Source organism: Lynx canadensis, chromosome A1, assembly GCF_007474595.2.
Source record: "Lynx canadensis isolate LIC74 chromosome A1, mLynCan4.pri.v2, whole genome shotgun sequence".
NCBI lineage: Eukaryota > Metazoa > Chordata > Mammalia > Carnivora > Felidae > Lynx > Lynx canadensis.
The window spans coordinates 214,056,806-214,079,771 of record NC_044303.2 but is presented as its reverse complement, the minus strand read 5'-3'; the positions used below and the strand labels follow the sequence as shown (position 1 = coordinate 214,079,771).

Here is a 22,966-nt window from a genome sequence, read left to right as displayed (position 1 = left end):
TCTCTCTCTCTCTCTCTCTCTCTCTCTGCCTGTCCTCGACTCACACTTTCTCTCTCTCTCAAAAATAAATAAATAAAATAAAAAATAAAAGCCCATAATGACTTAGGTCTGGTCATTTTGTGTCTTATCTTCTGCAATATGAAGTACTTTGAACCCATTACAAGCCCAAAAGAGAAAACTAATGGCTTCCTTAAAAGAATACCACATCCAAGGAATGGACTGCTCAGGCATACTGTACAAAAAGTAAAACCTTCTCGACTGCTGATTCTATTGAAAGTAGACTAAACTGCTGAACTTGAGAATAAAAAAACCTATAGAAACACTTGAGCAGTGGAATTTAAGGAGGCACACTGTAGACAAACATCACTAATATCTAATCCTTCTTTGGTTCATACTTCAAAATAATTATAAATATACACTATCCAATTCTTACAAATAATTCAGGAAAAAATAAGTACCAAAATCACTACCATCAAATACCCATTCCCAAATCAAAACACACACACGGAGAAATAGCCTAGAGGACTCAAAAAAATCAGGGTATGCAAAGAGAATCAGAAAAAAACAAAACAAAACAAACAAAAACAAAAACAAAACCCTCCCAGGGTGCCTGGCTGGCAGAGTCCAAAAAGCATGTGACTTCTGATCTTGGGATTGTGGGTTCAAACCCCAGGTTCAGTGTGCAAATTACTAAAAAAATAATAATCGTTTAAAAAAAAAACCTCCTTTCAAAAAATTGAATTTTTCTTTTAATTTGGGAACCTATCTCTTTGGGTAGTAGGGAGGCATCAGGAAAGACAGAATGGATTCTCATTGGCTACATCCTATAGTTCCTTCACTCCTGTATTTTACAATAGTTTTCTGAACTCCACAGAAAAAGACTGACAAATATGGAGATTCTATCTCAATGTTTTTGAGAAAGAGAAAAGAGTGATAACATCCATTGCTTGTTGATTCTGGGAGAATGAACACAGTCGAATGGAAGAGAGGAGAAGCAGTTATCAACAAGGGTACAAGGAGCACCCATGTCTGTATATGGATCTTAAAGTGGGGTGGTTATAGGACAGGATGAAATTCCCACATGTACATCCTACTCCTGCTCATGCTGCACCCTGAGTGTGTATAAGGTGTTGTCTTCATGGGAGAATTTATTAGATGAGTGATTAAAGGCTGTCCAACTTGATCTTTAGAACTGGGTAAGTAACTACAATTTCTTCCCTCTCAACATTACAAATTACTACACATCATGACTCAGGGGTCACTTGTGGACTGTAGAAATCATAGGGGCACCTGGGTGGCTCAGTTGAGCGTCCAACTTCAGCTTAGGTCATAATCTTGCTGTTTGTGGGTTCAAGCCTCACGTCGGGCTCTGTGCTGACAGTTCAGAGCCTGGAGCCTGCTTTGGATTCTGTGTCTCCCTCTCTCTGCCTCTCCCCCAGTCATATTCATTCTCTCTCTCTCTCTCTCTCTCTCTCTCTCTCTCTCTCTCAAAAATAAATAATAAACATTAAAAAAGAGAGAGAAATCATAAATGTCCAATCTGCAAATGCCAAAGTGGATACTTCAAAGACCAGCCCTGAGAGGTGAATAATGACAAATATTTCTTGGGTTGTATGCATCAGGCATTGTTAAAGGGTTTTATACTTATTAACTCGTGTAATCCTCATAACAAGCCCTTCAAGTGGTGTTATTATAGCCACTATTATCTCCATTTTGTAGATGAAGACACCCAACTAGTACATGTGGAGGTGGAAGTCAAACCCAGTAGCTGGCCCAGTCTGTGTCCTTATAGGACATGCCGCCCCTTACACGGAATGAAGGAAAACCAGGACAAAATAATCAGTGAATGTATCTGCCAGACCCACCTGAAACCAAATTAAATCAAGATTCATACAGAGTTCCCAAGGAAAACCTGAGAGAGTGCTGTAGAGAGGCAGAAGGATGCTGAAGGGAAAAAACAAACACCAAAAAACATGTGCCCCACAGGAGTAATGGCTGGCTGCATGGGAAAGAACTCTAGGGCTTCTTCAACCCCAGCTGAGTTACCTCTTGTAACTTACTCCACTGGGTCTGCTAAGGCTGAAGCCTCTATCACCCCGACAAACCCTCCAGGGTTCAATGGGAATCTTCTGATTCATGACACTCCAACCACAATTAATACTGCTGTATACTGCCTGGACAATTCTGTGCTTCCCTTCAAGAGCATGTAATCTAGAGGTCAACCTAAGAGTCCCCCTTTACACCTCCTTCTCCATCACCCTCAATATCCAATCTATCACCAAATTCCATCAGTATTACCTGTTAAAAATGTTTCTAGAATTCATGTTCCTCTCTTATCTCCACCAGCATCACCTAATTCAAGCTACCACCACCCATTTTGACCACACGCTTTGCAGCTGGTCTACCCACATCTGTCCACTTTTCTGATCCATTCTCCACCCTAAAGCAGCAGTGTTACTTTCAGCACACAGTCTGCTTTGCATTATTGGCAGGATGAAGACAATGTCTTGATATGGGCCTGTGCAGCCTGGCCCCTCCCTACCTGTCCAATCTGGTTTCCTACCATCCTCTTCCTCAGTCTGCACATTGGCCACACTGGCCTTTCAACCTCCCATACCTGCCATGCTCATTCTCATCCTGAGTTGTTTCCACAGGATGCTCCTTCTATAAAATGCTTCTCCTCTACTTCTCCGCCCTATGAAGTTTGTGTATCCATCAGATCTCATGACAAGGGCCATTTCTATTACCAGGTTCTCACAGCCCTATGTATCTCTCTCCCTCCTAGCCCTTGTCACAGTTGCAATTTCACATTTGTTCTATGTATTTAAGTCTGTCTCCCCAACAATCTAAACTCTGAGGGTAAGTCCTTATCTGTTTTTATGCTCACCATGTATCCCCAGAATCCAATACAGGCCCTGCACATGGTATGTGTTCAAAAGATTTTGCTAATTTCATGAGCAATGACTAAGTAGTGAGATGTTTTAAAGAGGTTTTAAAACCACTTGAGCAGGGACCAGAGAAACATATGGCTTAAGATATGATATCTAGGCTTGAGCCATTACTACAGATGGCATCACTAAATGCTCTAATCATATGGTAAAGTGCTGGAGAAAAGAGTGTGTTCCACTGAACACAGTCATGCATGTGGTATTCATCCAGAAAGACCAGAAATTGTGAAGCCTGTCCAGTAAGAACTGTAGGAGCATGACAGCCGTGGATGGGGCTGGCGTCATCCCAGGATCCAACAGCCAATCCAACGAGCCTCTAGTGACAGCTGCCTGTGTGCTTACTTACATCGCCATCTGGTTTCAGAGAGGGGCCTGGACTCCATTTTAACCCTTTACTACTTCTATCCCACCATCCTTCAACTCTTGACACTCCCTGCCCAGCTGCCTAAGAGCAAACAGTGACAATCGTACTTCCAAAGCTATGAATCATGGGATAAAAGTCCTAGCTGACCCCAATTAAGTATCTTGGTTCAATGGGTAGGAAAAAAAGGTAGAAAAGTATGGTTCTTTAATAATTAAGGAGAATTGGTTCTCCTAGTTACACTGACAGACTTTTCTTGAACTCTGCAAGACTCCTGAAAACCAACTCATTTGAAAATGATGCAAATTTTCAGGGCACCTGGGTGGCTCAGTAGGTTGAGCATCCGACTTCCTGCCCAGGTCATGATCTCACGGTTCACGAGCTGGAGTCCCACACTGGGCCCTCTGCTGACAGTGCAGGGCCCGCTTCAGATCCTCTGTCCCCCTCTCTCTCTTCCCTTCCCCTGCTCATGCTCTCTCCCTCAAAAATAAACAAACATTAGGGGCGCCTGGGTGGCGCAGTCGGTTAAGCGTCCGACTTCAGCCAGGTCACGATCTCGCGGTCCGTGAGTTCGAGCCCCGCGTCGGGCTCTGGGCTGATGGCTCAGAGCCTGGAGCCTGTTTCCGATTCTGTGTCTCCCTCTCTCTCTGCCCCTCCCCCATTCATGCTCTGTCTCTCGCTGTCCCAAAAATAAATAAACGTTGAAAAAAAAATTTTTTTTAAAATAAAAAAAAATAAACAAACATTAAAAAAAAAGAAAATGATGCAAATTTTCAACAAACGTAGCAGTTACAAATGGACCAAATGATTTGTGTGGCACCTCTTGCGACTCCATCTGAGTGTGGACATTTTGTGCCATTACGGTGCAAAAGAATGGCAAAGACTGCTGTCAGCAGTCACAGCATGCCCACAGTTTCCAAACTAGGGTATCCCAGTGGCCTGAGTTCAGTCACAACAGTGGCTGAACATAAATGGGGAACAGTTCTACCACAGTGGTAGGATGGGAGTTGGGGTTTGTAGTCACTAATTCCTTATTTCAACATTTACCCCAATGTTTTGGCTACTGTTTGTTTTAATTTAAAAAGAGAACAAGGGCATGAATAACAAGTCTTCCTGTTTCCGCACGGTTTACCCCAGAGATCAAAAGGAGCCGCAGGAGTACCACCCACCCCTAGGACCTGCCAGTGCCCCCACATCATCTAAAAAGCCCACCCCACGCTGAGCCAGAAGCGCTCCTCTCCTGGCAATCTGTGACAACTGCCACCCATTCTTCCGCAAGCTGATGGCCCAAAGAAGACACACCTACCGGAACCTGGATCATCCACGTGGCCTGGCACTAAAACGTTGTCAATGGCATCTCTTCTCAGAACTCTGTTTCTGAGAAGGAGTGGCCCAAAGCACAGGGCTCCGATGAGCCCAAGGAGCGAATCTAGTGAGTCAACACTAAAGCTGAATGTCTGGTTACTCAGAGCTGCGGGGTGACCCATCTCTAATACATACCAATTCATTTCAACAAACAGCTCCCGAACATCCTAAATACCTAATGCTGAGAATAAAAAGATAAATAAGAATTGACTTCTGCTCTCACTAAATCCAGACAAATAAAAAGTCATAATTGGAACAGTGGGTGAACAATGAAATAAATACTAGAAGCCTACAAAAGATTATATATCAAGACTGCATCATCTCATGTAATCCTCACAACTCTGTTAACAGCCATTACCATTCCCATTTTACTGATGAGGAAAACAAGGCTGACCTAGGTTAAGTGAAGTGAGACTTGAGCCTCAGTTTACCTGATCAGAATCATATTCTTCACTATAATATAACCTGCCTCTGCCTGCTGGCCACATCCTTCTCCAGGGCACCGTCTTACCCCTGCCTTTTCGCACCCTCTTTCACCGATGAACTATCACTTCTCGCGTACCTGCTGTACTCCAGCACAGCAAACCCAGGAGAGAACAGAACACACTGCCTCTGCCTCCCCACCCAGAGCACACAGGAGTCGACCACAGTACATGCGTAACAAAGATGTGTGCGAAGTGCTGCTCTCGGGGACGGACAGGCCATGATGGGAACACAGCAGGAACACCAAACCGCACTCACACAGGGTTAGAGAAGATTGCTCCCCTCAGGAAGTGTCATTTATACTGAGACCTGAAAATAAGCAGAAATTAGTTCCAGGCCAAACCACCACTCTCTGGCTGCCCCTCTGCAAGGCTCCTTTCCAGGCGGGGTCCTCCTCCCTCTTCACAAGACCGGTGTTGCCTGCACAAGCTCTCCCACTCACGTCACTTCCAGCAATATAGCGGATGACCCCCAAAGGGCTCTTCACTCCAGATCTCTATTCAAAAGCTCCAGGCCTAGACACCTGAACAGCCTCCTGCCCACCTGCACTGGAATGTTCCTAACATCCTCCAAATTCACATTTTAAAACCAGCTCATCACTCTGCTGCCCACCACCAAACCTGTTCATCCTCCTCTGGGCTCTGACTCAATGATCGGTCCCATCAACAGACACCCAAAAGTCATTCATTTCTCTTTTTTTTTTTTTTAATTTTTTTAAAATGTTTATTTACTGGGGCACCTGGGTGGCTCAGTTGGCTAAGTGTCCTACTTGGGCTCAGGTCACAATCTCACCGTACGTGGGTTCAAGCCCCACATCAGGCTCTGTGCTGACAGCTCAGAGCCTGGATTCTACTTCAGATTCTGTGTCTCCCTCTCTCTCTGCCCCTCCCCAGCTCGCACGCATGTGCGCACTCTCTCAAAAATAAGTAAACCATTAAAAAGTTATTTTTATGTATATTTTACTTATTTATTTATATATATATAAATATATTTAATATATTTATTTATTTTATTTTTCATTTTTATTTATTTTTATTTATTCGGGGGAGGGGCATAAAGAGAGAGGGAGAGAGACAATCCCAAGCAGGCTCCACACTATCAGTGCAGACACGGAGCTCAATCTCACAAACCATGAGATCATGACCTGAGCCAAAATCAAGAGCTGGACACTTACCTGACTGAGCCACCCAGATGTCCCTCTTTTTTTAAAGTTTTCATTTAAATTCCGGTTAGTTAGCATATAGTGTAGTATTAGTTTCAGGTATACAATGTAGTGACTCAACACTTCCACACATTACCCAGTGTTCATCACAACAAATGCACTCCTTTATCCTCACCACCTATTTAACCGATCCCCCCCCCACCTCCCTTGACCCAGCAGTCATTCTTTACTACTCCCTGCCCCTCATGACCTGTCTGCTCTGCTTTATTAATAGCTCCAGAATCCATCCACATCGGTCCATCCCTTTGCTGCTTTTACTTTCAGCCACCATCACCTCTCACTTTGCATGCTCCCGTGACCACAGCCACACTGTCACCATCTAGCTCCCAGTGAAGCCACTGGGCCCATCAGTCAATTCAACCGTCCACACAATTCAAGACCCCTGCCAAGATCTCTCCGATCGCCCCTCCCTCCTGTATTGCAACAATCTCTTACCTTGTCAGCCTCCCCAACCGATGACACAAAATGGGGGAGGAGGCTGTACCTGTATGTATTTTCTAGCCTCAGATAGTAAATTGTCAAGAAAAGTCTACTAAAAGAATGCATAAACAGAAACATATAAAGAGACAAGTAATTCTTCTTCCTGGTAATATTCTTTAACTATCCTAAGCATAGTTCTTGACAGATTTTTTTAAATTACTACCTAAGTATGATCAGTACTAAAGTATATGATTAGTGCCAAGTCTTACCAACTTTTGTCACACTTCTTTCTGAAACACATTCTAGTCCCATCAATAGGACAGGGGCACATGCAAAGCCAGACTTTAAATATGAAGCTCTATCACTGAAGATACAGCCTAGAAGCTAAATGAATGTACCTACTGTCCAATTCTAGGGAGCTGGAAATCTAGGCAGGATTTGTTCCTGGAGCTGGTTCCCAGACTGCTAGTTCCCTGCTCCTGGCCAGAGGGCTTCACTTGCTTTAGAGCCAGCCTGCTAGCAGGCTCAGTCCCCTCTGAAAGCATGCCCAGGTAACAGCTCTGCTAACCACAGCTCCACTCTATACCCTCTATACACTCTCTGGCATACAAGCAACAATTACTCTGACAAGAAAACAGTATCTGAAGCCAGGAAAGCAGACATGCAGTAAGAGGTGAACTGACAATCTCTGTCTGGGCTCAAAGTAACAGACCACAGACTAAGCCGGTTCAGGTATCTGGTCTTTAAGGACTCTGCTATTTACTCACCATGCAGATCAGGTCTCAGCCTTTAATAAGTGTTCATTTCATAGGGTTGTTGGGAACTTTCAATAACATTTCAGACTAAGCATCTATTATACACAAAAATATGTGTCTAACTTAAACACAGAAATATATAATTTGCTGGAGGTTTCACTACGTCCACTTCCACATGTCCCATGTCATTATCTTGATAATGATCCTGTAAGGTATTCTCATCCCTGCTTTACAGATAAGGCCAATGAAGCTCCAAGAGGTTAAATCGTGTGTCTGGACTCATACAGCTAAACAGGTGATGAAGCCAGAACTTGTTCGCAGGAGTTCCAACACCTGGCTTAGTACTTTTGATTTTTACTTTGTTTTTGTAAAAGTTGTACTAGGATACAAATTCAGGGGCGTCTGGCTGGCTCGGTTGGTAGATCATATGACTCTTGACCTTGGGGTTGTGAGTTGAAGCCCCACATTGGGCACAGAGTTTGCTTAAAAAAAAAAAAAAGGCAAATTCATACACCATACAAATCACCTACTTAAAGCACATAATTCAGTGGTGTTTAGTATATTCAGTTATCCAACTATCACAACAATCAATTTTAGGATATTTTCATCACACCTAAAAGAAACATGGTACCCATTAGCATTCATCCCCCCTATTCTCCCTGACACCACCCTAACACTACTCTGAGCCCTAGGTAACTACGAATCTTAAACTTTTTTCCTATTACAAAATAATAGCATCAAGTGTCCTTTCAACTGTAACAAGTGTTCAGGACAGGGAAACAGGAGACAACCTGTAACAGTGCATTACCCTAACAGCTAAGCAATACTTACTCATGTGCCCATTCTAAATCCTTGCATTCACGTTTAGACTGCTTTTTCCCCTTATCTCGGATTTTTTTTCTTAAAGGAAGAAAAGTAACTGCTCGCTAAGACCCAAGTTAAGTCCCTCACTCTGGTTTGACAGCTCATCACTTATTGAATGACAGTAAAAGCATTACTCATTCATGCTTCTTGACAACAATCACTCTAACAGATGACTGTTGGGGTACAGAGACCAAGAACAGAGTCAGGAACCACACTAACGGCCTACCACAGTTCTCACCTCACCACCCCAATCACTCTCCCGGAGAAATAAAAAAGAGGCTCAGAACGATGCTCCCACCAGCTCCCCTGAGGCCCCCTCTTGGGATGGCCACAGTCCTCTCTGAAGCCACGTGACCTCCAGGAGGCCACACTCTGTGGCACTGCAGGCCAAAGAGCTTACAGCTCTGTTGGAGAAAGATCTGCAGACACAAAGCAATGACACACAAGGAGTAGAAAATAAATGCTCGACTGTAGCAACAAAGAACCCAGAGCTACAGACGGTCTGTACCATGGGCAAAAAGAAAGGGAGAATGCCAATTAGGAAAGACTGGCGAACACAGAGAGGCTGAAGTGGCTCTGGCCTTCAGTGTTCCCTGGCCAGCAGCCTTTCCCACTACACTCCTCGCTCACTTTTCTCTATTTGGGTTTCCCCTATGACTTCATTTGAAATAGCAGTTCTCAATAGGGGATGAAGGAAAAAATAATAATTAACAGAAAAAAAAAATGTGGATACTTACAGCAGGTGCCCCTCCCCCCCCACACACCCTTCCCTGACCCTAAAGCACATTCAAATCTCTAAACCAGGACTTGGTACAGTGTATTTATTTTGAAAAAGCTCCCCCAAAGAACCATGCTGTTTAAAAAAAAAAATAAGGGGGGGAGGGGCACCTGGGTGGCTCAGTCAGTTAAGCATCCAACTATTGGTTTCAGCTCAGGTCATGATCTCACAGTTTGTGAGTTTGAGCCCCACATCGGGCTCCATGCTGACAGCGTAAAGCTTGCTTCAGATTCTCTCCCCCTCTCTCTCTGCTCCTCCCCTGCTCACGCACTCTCTCTCTCAAATAACTTAAAAAAAAATTTTTTTTAATTTCCTTGGGCAAAATAGGTTGAAAAGCACTTGCCTAGGCCAACCCTATGAATCAGGAAATGACAGCCAAAGAGGTCAAGGGGGCTCCCTCAAAATCACACAGAAAAAAATGAACAGAGTCCTGGCCTCCCAAATGCAAACTAACACTCTCTCAACAAACCAGAAGAAGGCAGGAATCTGCAGTGAGTCTGGAAAGGGTGTTAAGATTTGGGAAAGCGGCAGGCACACAGGAGGACTCTTAAATGGGAAAATGACACACGCAGGCTGCACCCAGCAGGAACCTGGCTGTGCCGTGCAGGGTGACTCAGGTAGAGGGAGAGACCAGGTAAGCATCTATGGTCTGTGGTTCCAAACACAGCAAGGAGGGAGGAATGAATGGAAGTGAAGACAAACCAGCAAAGAGGGCACCCCCCAAGGGAACCCTGGAAACTGTGATGGCCAGGAGTATAACTGGCTGGCTGGGGAGAGAAGGGGCCACTGGCAGGCTAATTTAAAAGGAAGATAGCCACGCTGGATCGGACAGAAGGCCCAGGACATGAAACACTGCCCAAACCTCAGGTCCTCCTGCATGCCTTCAAGACAAGGAAAAACACTGTGACAGAAGGACAGAGAAGGAATCCATGAAAGAGCTTACTGAAAAAGAAAGCTATGAAGGAAGGGAAGCCCTCTGGATGGAGAGGAAAGGCGTCCTTTGTGGGCACCTGCAAAAGGGACAGCACCCCCCACTCTGGTGACCAGCCTCTGAGAGTGCAAGGGAAGAACAACGCTAGAAGGGAACATAAGAAATGTCGCCACTATCGGGACCTGCACTTATGGCCCAAAGAATGAACACATGCGCACGTGTGTGCACACACACACACACATACACACACACACCCCTGCAGCTTCTGGGGTAAAAGGTAATAGCTACTACAACAATTAACATTTAATAAGGGTTTGCTGCACTTTGGGTACTGTGTTAACTTCGATGGACTGCCTCACTTAAGACTAACAATCTTATGAGCTAGACACAACTGTTTTTATTCCCATTTCAGAAGTCAGGAAACCGAGGCTCAGAGAAGTTAAATTACCCAGACCAAATCCACAAGGCAAGTAGCAGAGCTCTAATTCCAAAGCTGTGCTCTTAACCACATTACACTAAAAGTTAAAGAGGGTAGCACTGGAATGTATACAAGTGCTGGAGAAAAGTAGCAGGTGGCAGTTACAGGGCTGTCAGAATCTCAGAGTCGAAGCTAACTGACGTGACTAACAACAGCTGCAAACACACATGGCATTGCCTTCTGTGCACCAACCTCCTGCCCCACTCCCAGGACTGCTACACAAATACTAGGTCAGCTGAATAGCTGGCAAGGAGCTAAAAGCCTTGGAATAGGAGCTTTTCCGTGGTCTTGGACCAAGAGGAACCAGGAGCAAACGAGAAGGTGCCTACAGGCTCACAAAGGGCCAGACTGACTTCATGGTAAAGCAGTATTTGCAGAAAGCAGAATAACAAGCCTGCGTGTCCTAGCAGCACCCCTCGGATTCTACTTTTCAGGATTTAGCCCACTTCACCCCCCACCACGCCTTACATAAGGTATGAGACAGATGCTTCGACCACCTGGGCCCAACATGCCCATGAGCCTTTCGAGCTGTCCCTGTTGCCTGCCCACTACATCATCCCCCTCCTCCCCACACCAGCACCCACCCTCACACTGCCCTTACCAAGTCCTACGCTGCCTTCACATGAGGCCGAATGCTGCCGCAGCCTTCTGTGCTCCAAAAGCATTCTGTGCACGCCTCCTTCATGAACAGGCAGCACCTACTTCTGTGCATTAGAGCCATCTGTTGACTTGCTGTCTCTCTAACAGAATGTGAACCCCCTGAAAGCACAGACTGTTTTTATGCATTCCTAATTCTAACACGGTGCAAATGGGAGGTACACGATCGATAATTCTCCCAATTCAAGTGACTATCAATAATAACAGCAGCTAGGCGTGCCTGAATGGCTCAGTCGGGTAAGCATCTGACTTCAGCTCAGGTCATGATCTCACAGTTCGTGAGCTCGAGTCCCGTGTCAGGCTCTGTGCTGACAGCTCAGAGCCTGGAGCCTGCTTCAGATTCTGTGTCTCCCTCTCGCTCTGTCCCTTCCTTGCTCACACTCTGTCTCTCTCTCTCTCTCTCTCAAAAATAAGCAAAAAAAAAAAAAAAAAAATTTTTTTTAAATAATAGCATCCTAATAGTCATGTCATGTACACGTGGTTATTTCTTATCACATTCAAAGTCAGCCTGCAGGGAAGATGGTCATTCAATGTTACAGTTGAGGAAAAAAAATCTGAAAGGTGAAACCACACTGGGAAGTGGATCTCAAGGGATTAAAGCAAAACAGGAATTCGATTGTATGTCTAGAGAAAAGGTAAGAACACAGTGAGATTTTTTATCCAAAAATCTGGGCTCATTGCCTTCAAGGTATTCTTGGGAATTTTAAAACTCTCTTAGCAAGAAAAGCAACACACCCAGCAGCTCAGGACCACTGTCTCAAACAGGGGTTGGCAATCTGTCATAAGGGAAGGGTAGACAGGTGTCTGGCTGGCTCAGTTGGAACAGCATGTGACTCTTGGTCTCAGGGTTGTGAGTTTGAGCCCCATTTGGGGTGTGGAGATTACTTAAAAATAAAATCTTAAAAAAAATAAAATTAAATTATAAAAAGGAAAGGCAGACTTCAAAATATTTCACCAAGGTGTCCAGGACTTCCATTCACAAGCCCTGCTTTTCTTGTGGCTGCAACCCTTCCCTTTCCCAAAAGCAAATGACTGAGGGCTTAGATGCCACCTCTGAAGGGCTTCCCCCACTGAAGTCTATAGGGAATAATGAAGGACAGGGGCACAGGAGGTAAAAGTGATGATTATACTATTTTAGGAAAAGTATTTACCCATGAAAGCAAAACAGCACAGGCTTGCAACTGCCTTTTAAATAAAGTTATTACTTCCAGGGGTAATCTGATTTTACTTACTCATATCTTAAGTAAACCATTGAACAGATGTGATACATGGACAAAATTTGGCCTACGATAGAGTCATTAGAAATGAAGGACAATGGGGGCACCTGGCTGGCTCAGTCAATAGAGCATGCGACTCCTGATCTCAGGGTTGTGAGTTCAAGCCTCATGTTGGAGGCAGAGATTAAAGAAAAAGAAAAATAAAAAAAAGCAAAGAAAAGAAAAGAAAAGAAAAAAGAAAAAAAAAAAAAAGAAATGAGGGAAGAGGGAAAAATACATCTCCAGCACAAAACTAGCAAAATGTCAAAGGCCAAATGTTAATAATGAAAAAAGTCAACTAGTAAGTGTTCTCATTAGGTTGGAATTTTAAATATAATTAAATCATTCTCAAATATATAAAGGAACAAAGAAAAGAGGAAAAGAAACTTTCAGAGATAGTGAAAAACACTCTAAGAAAGAGTTACCACACAGTGAATTTTCTGGGCATGATACCATGGCAACAACCACAACAACTAAATACTCCACTTTCATTAATACCTTAGCTGGGAAAGATTTCTGTATTCTAAGATTAATGATTAAGCACTTTCTGAAACCATCCAAATGGTCCTGACCAACAACTTAGTGACAGCAACAACAGCCCACATCTACTAAAGGCTAACCATGTGCCAAGTACTCTAAGGACTTGCATAATCACACTTAATATTCATAAATGTTCACATATACCTATCAGAGATTATTATTATTATGATTTCCATCTTCCAGGTAGACATACAACCAAGGCTTAGAGGATGGCCTCACTCACAGCCAAAATAAGCGGTTGTCTGCCCTCCTTAGAGTTGTGACCCTGGAGGCATGCAGAGGAGACTGAGGACAGAAGTGGCCCTGTGGCCCTTCCAGCTCTTGAGCAGCTTCACTCTGCTCCATTTGTACCTCCCCTCTTCATCCTCCCAAAACAACAAAAGATTAGAGGTTGTAAGAATTATTTCAGCTCCGGGCGTCTGGAGGGCTCAGTTGGTTAAGCATCTGACTCTTGACCTTGGCTGGGGTCATGATCTCATGGCTCCTGAGCTCACTGCACTAACAGCATGGACCCTGCTTGGAATTCTTTCTCCCTCTCTCTCTGTCCCACCCCACTTGTGCTCTCTCTTTCAAAATAAACAAACAAACTTGGGGCGCCTCGGTGGCACAGTTGGTTAAGTGTCCGACTCAGCTCAGGTCATGATCTCAAGGTTCCCGAGTTTGAGCTCCATATAGGGCTCTCTGCTGTTAGCATGGAACCTACTTCTAATCCTCTGTCCTCCCCATCTCTGTCCTTCCCCCACATGTACTCAGAGTCTCTCTCTCTCTCTCAAAAATAAACATTAAAATAAATAATAAACTTTAAAAAATTTTTTTAAAAATTATTCCATACAAAATTTTTAAAAAGAATTATTCCAGCTCTATCCTACCTCCCAACCTCTCTCAAGCAGTTTATTTTAAATGATTCATTAAACTGCAAACCCGCCGATCTTCTTGTTGTCTCCCCAAAACACATCAGAAGCCACAAGCATAACTCATGGGAAACTAAGGGTAGTTTCCTGCTGGTAAAACAACTCAAAGTGCACACTCTCCTGTCACAGATCAGCAGTACCATCTTCAAACATGACAACCACATGCAGGTTATACATTTTTACATATATTATGACTGGGAACAAAGCAAGAACATACTAACAACTGGAAATAACTGCTTTGGTTAAGATAGCATAATTAATGGTAATTTTACTTTTCTAACTTCGGAAGTCTGCAACTTTGTTACATTCTTTTTTCTTTTTTTTAATATTGTCTTTATCATAAAAATAGGTATACATCTTTTTATTTTATTTTTTTTTCAACGTTTTATTTATTTTTTTGGGACAGAGAGAGACAGAGCATGAACGGGGGAGGGGCAGAGAGAGAGGGAGACACAGAATAGGAAACAGGCTCCAGGCTCTGAGCCATCAGCCCAGAGCCCGACGCGGGGCTCGAACTCCCGGACCGCGAGATCGTGACCTGGCTGAAGTCAGACGCCTAACCGACTGCGCCACCCAGGCGCCCCTAGGTATACATCTTTTAAGGTGATTTAAAAAATCCAATTCTAAGAACACCGTCATGCAGGATGGTTTAATGTGAAATTATTCCAAGAATGTCAAACATCTTGTTGAAGATGCTCAGAGAAAAATCTAGAACTTTAAATTTCTAGTATGGGTTACCCTCAGCCTAAGATTTCGATGGTAGCCATCACATTTGGTGATGGTAGCCAACATTTTGATGGTTTCACCATCACAGAGGAAAGTAGGGTGCAGGAGAGCATCGGGTTCTGAGACAGAGGCTGTCAGTGTGGCAGCTGTTCGATCAAGCTGCAGGAAGTGTTGCCGGACGTAGCCTCATGACATCTTTTGATGCTCCATCTGCAGAAGTTGAATGGTATTGGAAAGGATCCAGGGAGATGCCGCAGGAAGCACATGCAGGAGAGAAAAAGCGGAAGCTTTGGAGAGATCATCAGACTATAAAAGCCACAGCTAAGAAAGTGGTCATTTTAGGAAGAACTTTTGATGTCCTTTATATCACTGTCAATGACCTCTAAGTTCAAGGAGAAAATTCTGCAGTCATCAAAAAATTAGTTTGGAATGCAAAAAAGTTAAGAGTCTTTAAAAAAGAAAAGTGAATGGATCTAGACTTGCTTTTAAAGGTGTATCTTTAAGTTTATTTATTTTGAGAGAGAGAGAGAGAGTGCACACACACAAGCCGGGGAGGGGCAGAGAAAGAGGGAGAGAGGGAATGCCAAGCAAGCTCCATGCTGTCACCCCAGAGCCTGACTCTGGGATTCAATCCAAGGAACCGTGAGATCCTGACCTGAGCTGAAATCAAGAGTCAGACGCTTAAACAACTGAGCCACTCAGGCACCCCTAAAGGTATTTTTTATTGCTGGGACTGAGCAAGGAAGTCTGATTTAGGATAAGCCAATCTCTTCTAGCCACGGATCCACCCAACTCATCAAAGTCAGTAGTCCAGCACAGTAGTGTTTCACCAAAAATAATCTCAATCATTTCATCTGTTTTGTATCCCCAACCTCTAGAACAATGCCTCGTACTTGCAGGTGCTTTAAGTAAATATCAGCTGAATGAATCTCCAAGGGGCCCTTGTATCCACTCACAGTCACCTAGTGGACAAGCTAACAAAAGCCAAGAACAAAACTGCTACTAGAGAACACGAATGAGAAAGCATTTTAGCATGTGAATGCCGATCATGACTACAGGCATGTTTCACTAATAATACTCCCTGCGTTCATAAATGTAAGTACGGAAGAACAGCCTTGGAGTCAAACTGCGTGAGTTTAAATCTTGGCACCACCCCTTGCCAGCTATGGCCGTGAGCAAGGTACTAATTTCACTGGTTCTCTCCACATCTAAACACACAAAACGGAGGGAATAGTATCCACTGCATAAGACAGTTGAAAGGATGAAATGAGAGAAGCACAGTTCCTGGGACACAGAAGTGCCTAATAAATATTGGTAATTATTCATTTTATTATTCTGATATATACCCCCCGCCCGGCCATTACCTCTTGGAAAAACACTAGATCATAGATAGGTTCACTTCTTTCCATGAAAAGATATGGCGGTAAGTGAAGATTAGGCAATCAAATGCATTCTTTTCCCTAAGGGTTAAATGAGAAGATAAAATTGGCTCTTAAGTCTGGATTTTTTTTTTTTTTTTTTAACCTTCTTCAAGCTTTGTTTCTTTTCTTGCTTTTTCTTCCCATGTCTATGTATTCCCTAAGCTCCCGGGGGCCTGGCTTAGCCATGGGCACCACTGGCTCCAGGAGACAGTTCTCTCTGGTCTGAAATACTTCTGTGGTGTGGACAGGACATTTAACCTTGCGAGGCCGCACTTCCACATTGTGTTACAGAAGAAGAGTACAGTGGTGGAAATTATCTCTAAATTCTCTCCCAAATCTAAAAATCCACAAATGGGGGGCACCTGGCTGGCTCAGTTGGTAGAGCATGCGACTCTTGATCTCAGGATTGTGAGTTACAAGTAAGTAACTGATAACTTATTAGTGTATTCAAGTCAAACACTGACTTAAATTCTACTAGAAAGTCCATTTAAATCATACTTGGAAAATCATACAAATATGGACACAAGTAACACAGACTCTAAAAGCTGGATTCTTCTTGGTCTTAGTTTCAGAGAACGCAGGAGCACCCTGAAGCTGTTATTCAACTCCCTTATCACAATGAACCCGGCTCTTGCTAAATCAGAACTTTCCCTTAGGACCATCTAATGGTCCTCTAACTACAGCTTCTTCCTGGCACAGACAATAAGCATTTCTAATCACTATAAATTACCAAACCAGTGCTTACAATTTCAAGGTAACTGACCAGAGAACTGGCAGTCCTGAACAATCAGAACTGATACTCAGCACCAGAGAAGGTGATGAAGTAGAAATCCATTAAAAATCACTCTGCCTTTTTTTTTTTTTTTTTTTTTTTTTTTTTTTTTTGGCTCTTTGTACTACCTAACATCTCCCCATCACAGTATTTCTGTTGTGGAAAATGGGTCTAATTTTTTTTTTTTATGTTTATTTATTTTTGAGAGAGAGGGAGACAGAGTGCAAGCAGGGGAGGGGCAGAGAGAGAGGGAGACAGAGAATCCGATGCAGGCTCCAGCCTGTCAGCACAGAGCCCGACGTAGGGCTCGAACCCACAAACTGCAGATCATGACCTAAGCCAAAGTTGGACACTTAACCAACTGAGTCACCCAAGCATCCTATTGGGTCTAATTGAAAATGACATTATAGGTTAACAACTGACGTGGAAAGACATTTACAATATAGATCTCTGGTGAAAAGGCAGATTACAAAATAATATGATTAGCAATATTAATCCCACTTTGGAAAAGACATATGCAGACACCTACACACATACCTGACAGGGTACACTCCACGTTGCTTATAACTTTCCTTTAAAAAATTCTTTTGTCGGGGCGCCTGGGTGGCTCAGTCGGTTGGGCGTCCGACTCCAGCTCAGGTCATGATCTCGTGGTCCGTGAGTTTGAGCCCCGCGTCAGGCTCTGTGCTGACAGCTCAGAGCCTGGAGCCTGTTTCAGATTCTGTGTCTCCCTCTCTCTCTGACCTTCCCCCATTTATGCTCTGTCTCTCTCTGTCTCAAAAATGAATATTCATTATTATTTATTTAAATAAATAAAGGTTATTTAAAAATTTTTTTTAAATAAAAAATTCTTTGTCTATCTTTTATTATTTTTCTATAATGAACTACAGCTTCTCCTTTATTTACCAAGAAAAGCGGATCTGGCTCCCAAACCATAACCAAATGCCTCTTTGAGGGGGAGACCAGCACCCCGGGATCCCCTTGTAGAGAGGCACAATTTCCTTTGCACCGTCTGTCTGGGACTCAGCTGGGGCACTGATGCTGAGATGTTTCTAGGTACCAGCCATCAGGTACCACCAAGAATGATCCAGTCCTCTCTCTCCTATTCACCTCAATTTCCAGAGCCACTGGCTTCCCACTTACAAGCTTTACTGATTTATAACTCTCCGGGCAGAGTTTACAAAACATGACCAAAGGTCCTAAACTACAGTTCAGGATTTTAACATTCACGTTCACTGACTTAAAATCAATGACAGAAGAACCCAAGTTAACTCTGGCAGAGGTCCACGTGGAAACTAACTACTATCCTTCATTTTAGGCTGTTCAATGTCAATCTTAGCACAAAAAAACATATAAGCCATCATGTTTAAAAGCATCATCTTCAAATACTTTATCCAGTTAAGTACTTCTGTTTTTTGCACAAAGTGCTGACTCTTGACAGACTCTTTAGCATACTGAAGAAAGCCACTCTTGAACCTTCCAAGATCTAATCAGCCAAGAACAAGTTCATTACCAGGCACAGGTATCATTACATCATAAGGTGTGAAGATTGTTCTGGCAGCTCAGTGACCTACCAGCAAAAAGATGCCTAAGAAACCTGCAAATTCCCAGCTAACAAAAGCAAACCGCATACAAAGAAATGTGATAGGAAGACATACACCAAAGCAGTAAAGATGAGGGCAATATGAAGGAAAGCAGTAGAAAAAGAATGGCAGTCCAGAAAAGTGTTGTGAGGGACGACTCCTACTGAGTGAACCAACAGAAGGTTACCAGGTTCAGTACTTTCAGAGGTACATAAGCTATGCCTCAACGCTGCTCACATGAATTTCCAATAATAGGATATCTAGCAAAAGCTATACACTTAAAAAACAAATTGGTTTCTCACTCCCTCATACCTTTATCTTTTAAAAACCATAAGCAATTTAGGTCAGAGCCCTTCCCTCTGTTAAAAAAAATTTTTTAGAGACAGATTACAACAAAGAAACATAGTATCTACACAGCATTATTTTATAGCAAGAAAACAAAACTGCCAACTAGAAGGATCTGAAAAATGTGACCATTTGGGGGCTGAACAACTCCCCTTCCCTAATTACCCCTCAAAGGAAATATATCAGGCACCGTGGGCAAAGAGGGAAAACATGTCTAACTACAACATGTGCACTTGGTGGATGAAAAATCTGAACATTCTTGAATTCTGGCCACATTTCAGACTTTCCATGTGTAGTTCAATCTCACTGAAGAGGAAAGGTTAAAGATCAAATCAATCATAAAAGACACAAAGAGAAACTAACATTACTTACTCATGATACGAGGGAAACCTATTGAAAATTCAAGATGACCCTGACTCCTTCATCAAGCATCAAAGGAAGAAGTGGTTTTTATTTTCAATTAGGATTAAAAATAAGACCCATTTCAAGAGTATTCTCCATTTGGAGGAAACACACACATTGTGAATTTGAAGATGCATGTGCAAAGGCTTCAGGCCCCAGGTGGTTTTATGGAAGCAGTCCTTGATCAAGACCTCTCATCCACAGCCCACCTGCCTGTGCTTTACAGGGGTAGGAAGACAGCTGAAGACCAGAGGTTTGATAGTGCTCGTGCACATGCTGATTAAAGTGCTGGGCAGAGGAGTAGGAAAAACCTTCAGAAATCCAAAATGAGAACACATCTCATTAGGCATTTGGATTGGGAACTCAAGAAGTCCTCAGCATGGCCAACAAGCTGTAACCTCTCTAACCTGGTTTCCTAGGACTCTTCCCCCTCACCTACTAGGCTTCCTCAGGGCTGACTTCCTTGATGAGCCTCCAACACTCCAGACCATTCCCTCTACTAGCACTACTCTTCCCTCAGACCCCAACATCCTTCAAGTCTGCTCAAATGCCACTGTGACATGGAGGAAAATGGTGCCTTTTCTTTTTCCCATGATACTTTTCACCTTCTAATATAACCATATAATTTACTCATATTTATTCTATTTGTTGTTTACTCTGATCTCCATCAAATACGCTCCAGGAGAGCCGAGATCTGTTTTGTTCAGAATAGTGCAGGAGGTCAAAAAATATTTTATGAATGAATGAACTTAAGAGTAAAACTCCAGGAGGAAAGCAAGTGGGGGTGAGATGAAAGGGGGAAGAAATGACAGAGGGGAATTCACAAGGGAAAGAACTGTGCTGCTTGCAGATGGGAGGCGGGAGGCAGTGCACGGTATCCTGCCGGCGGCATCAAACAGCCCTCTTAGAAGCAGGCAGCTCTGAAGACTCAACTGAGAAATTCCAAGGGCAGACCCACCCAGACGGCGGGCTCCGGGTAGGTCCCCACGGGAGCCCGGAGCGTCCAGCCCTTCCCCTCCCGCGCGGTGCCCAGAACCCCAGCTCCTCGCCAAGGTAGGCAGGGGGGTCCCGGGCCGCAGCACCTTCCCGGCTCAGGCCCTTTCACCTGGTCGCCAGCGACCGGGCCCTGCGCTCCGGCACCTGCCGGCCCGCGCCGGAGGTCCCCACCTCAGCCGGCGACAGATCTCAGCGCGCCCCCGAGGGCCTCACCCCGCCCGGCTCTCCTCCCGCACCCGCACAGGAAGCGCCCGCGGCCCTCCCCCGCAGCGGGGAGGGGGCTCCCGGCGCCCCTAGCCCCGGCAGCTCCAGTCTGACGCCCCGCCCGCGCGGAGCCCCCTCACCTCTGGGCGCACGTACGACACGAAGGAGGGCTTGGGCGCCTTGGTGCCGCCGCCACCGCCGACTACCCCTTTCCCCAGCATACCGCCGCCCTAGGAAGCAGCGACGCGCGGGAGCAGAGGCGGCCGCTCGGGCTCCGGCAGCGGCGGCGGCCACCAGCACTGGCGGCTGGGGCTCCGCCCATCCCCAGGGCCGCTGCGGCCCCGGCGACGCCCGCATCCGGCTCCGCCGCTGACACCGCTCGCCCCGCCCACTCCGCGCGCGAGCCCAGGGAGTCGGGAACCCGCAGCCGGAGACCACGCCCCCTCCGCTCGCGGCGGGCGGGTCTGTCGGGCGCAGATTCGCCTTCAGAGATAGGCTCCACTCCGGCAGAACCCGCCTCATGCGTTCTGTGATTGGCCAGAAGGCACTACCGGCCGGAGCCCCACGCCAAGCTACTTCTTGAATGAACCTGGAGAGATGTTTCCTCAGACCAATCCAGAGAGCGTTCTCTCCGGACTCCCCGGCGATTGGATAGCAAGAATGTCGCTGTCGTCCAATGATCCTACGGTCACTAAGTTGAGAGCAGTTGTTCTTTGCCTTCGTTCTCTTCTTGCTTGCCGTCTTGGTGTAAAACTTCCAAAAGTGTGGTGTATCGAAATCCCCCGTATGAGTTCCAGATACACATCGATGACGTCCAGGTTTATTACTTTGAATGTAGACAAAGATGAGACAATTCAAGTGTTAACAGGCACTTAGGAATAGGTTTGAATGTTTCATCATAAAAGGCCTTGTCAACCTCATTTTTCCACTTGTTTTTGTTTGTGTCTCTTTTTTTAATATTCATTTATTTTTGAGAGAGAGAGAGTGTGAGTGGGAGAGAGGCACAGAGAGAGGGAGACAGAGGATCTCAAGCAGGCTCTGGGCTGACAGCAGAGAGCCGGGGCTCAAACTCACAAACCATGAGATCATGGCCTGAGCCCAAGTCCACCGCTTAACCAACTGAGTCACCCAGGCGCCCCTGTTTCTTTGTGTTTCTAACAATACAAAAGTCCTTAAGAGACTTATTTTATCCACTCTCCCAAGTTATCGATAAAATCCTCATTTTTAGTGCAAATTGCAAAGAAAATCCATTTTCATTTCACATTTGGTGCTAAGCATTATGCTAGACACAAGTGAATAAAACAGGGCCCCGCTGTCAAGAAATTTAGTATGAAAAGCTAGTAAATATTGGCAGTTAATTTTTTCAGTGTCAGGCACTGTGACTAATGCTTTTTGCCCTCTTCATCTCCATAAGCATGCTTCCCAAAGCCACTCCAAATAAACCAAAAATCTAAGTGAAAGTGAATGTGCTTAGTTTTGCAAACATAGTTTCAGGACAAGTCCTGTAGCCTCATTTCCAGCTGGACTGCCATTATTAAGCCTAACAAGTATAGCGGCCCTGGGGCCACAGATGAATAGCATTATCCTGGTTTTCAGGTGAGAAACTAGATGCAAGTAATTTGCCCAGGTCTCACAACTAGTCACTGACAGAGCTAGGATTCGAACCCAGCTTTGTATGATTCCAAAGCCCAAATGTTTAACATTGTAATTACACAAATTAGGAAGGAGCATGATGAAAGCCGTCAATTCTATTTGAGAAGGCCACGTCAGGCTTCATAAAGACACTCTGTAGAGAGGTGTTGAGGAATGAAGTTATTTGTTCAGACTAAAACATCACTTAAACTTCACAACAATCTTTACTTTCAAAGTGAAATGACAGTCTGAGCAAATTTTTACTTTCTTGCTTTTCAGAGCAGTTTGGATTTCCACAGTCTTCCACTATAGCATATTTAGCTTGGACACCTGTGGCCAGGGCTGGCTTCTTGGACATCCAACTAGTGCAGTCACATAAGGCTGGCCCTTAGAGGTAGGATCCACACCCAATGTGGGGTTCAAACTCACAACCCTGAGATCGAGAGTCACATGTTCCACTGACTGAGCCAGCCAGGTGCCCCATTAAGAACCCATGCTTTCCTACAATTATATCTGTACTTGTGCATGTGGGTGTCTGCACACGTGCCTTCTGGTGTGTATGACCATGTGTGTACATAAGTGTACAGCCACCTGCATCTATCTGTGTGAATATGGGGAATGTGTACCACATGTGTGCCCAGAGCTGTGTGCTACGGAGAATGCTGGAGACTAACTCCCCTTTCTCTTCAGTTCTCTGTTCCAATGATAACCATTCACTTTCAGCAGAGCCCAAGTTAAAACCAGCTCTAGATCCAACTGTTCTGCTCTGACCTGGACCTCAATCTTGGGGCCAGCATCTCCCATTGCTTCCAGATATCACGACTGAAGTGCCCAGAAGTTTCTGGGCCTACCACACAGCCCAATCTCCCTCCTCTCCATCATGTAGCCTGTCTCCTTCCTGATGGGCCCTCTATCC

General features: G+C 44.6%; 1 protein-coding gene across 2 annotated transcripts in view; it reads right to left on the bottom strand.

Annotated features, from left to right (window-relative positions):
• The window catches only part of MTMR12 (myotubularin related protein 12), a 66,149-nt gene extending 45,462 nt beyond the window's left edge, over positions 1–20,687 (bottom strand). For both annotated transcript variants that reach the window (XM_030331844.1, XM_030331826.1), the window contains exon 1: positions 20,559–20,687. In XM_030331844.1, the coding sequence (XP_030187704.1) occupies positions 20,559–20,639 (81 nt within the window). In that variant the 5' untranslated portion in view covers positions 20,640–20,687. The remainder of the gene's footprint in view (positions 1–20,558) is intronic.
• Positions 20,688–22,966: the final 2,279 nt, after the last annotated feature.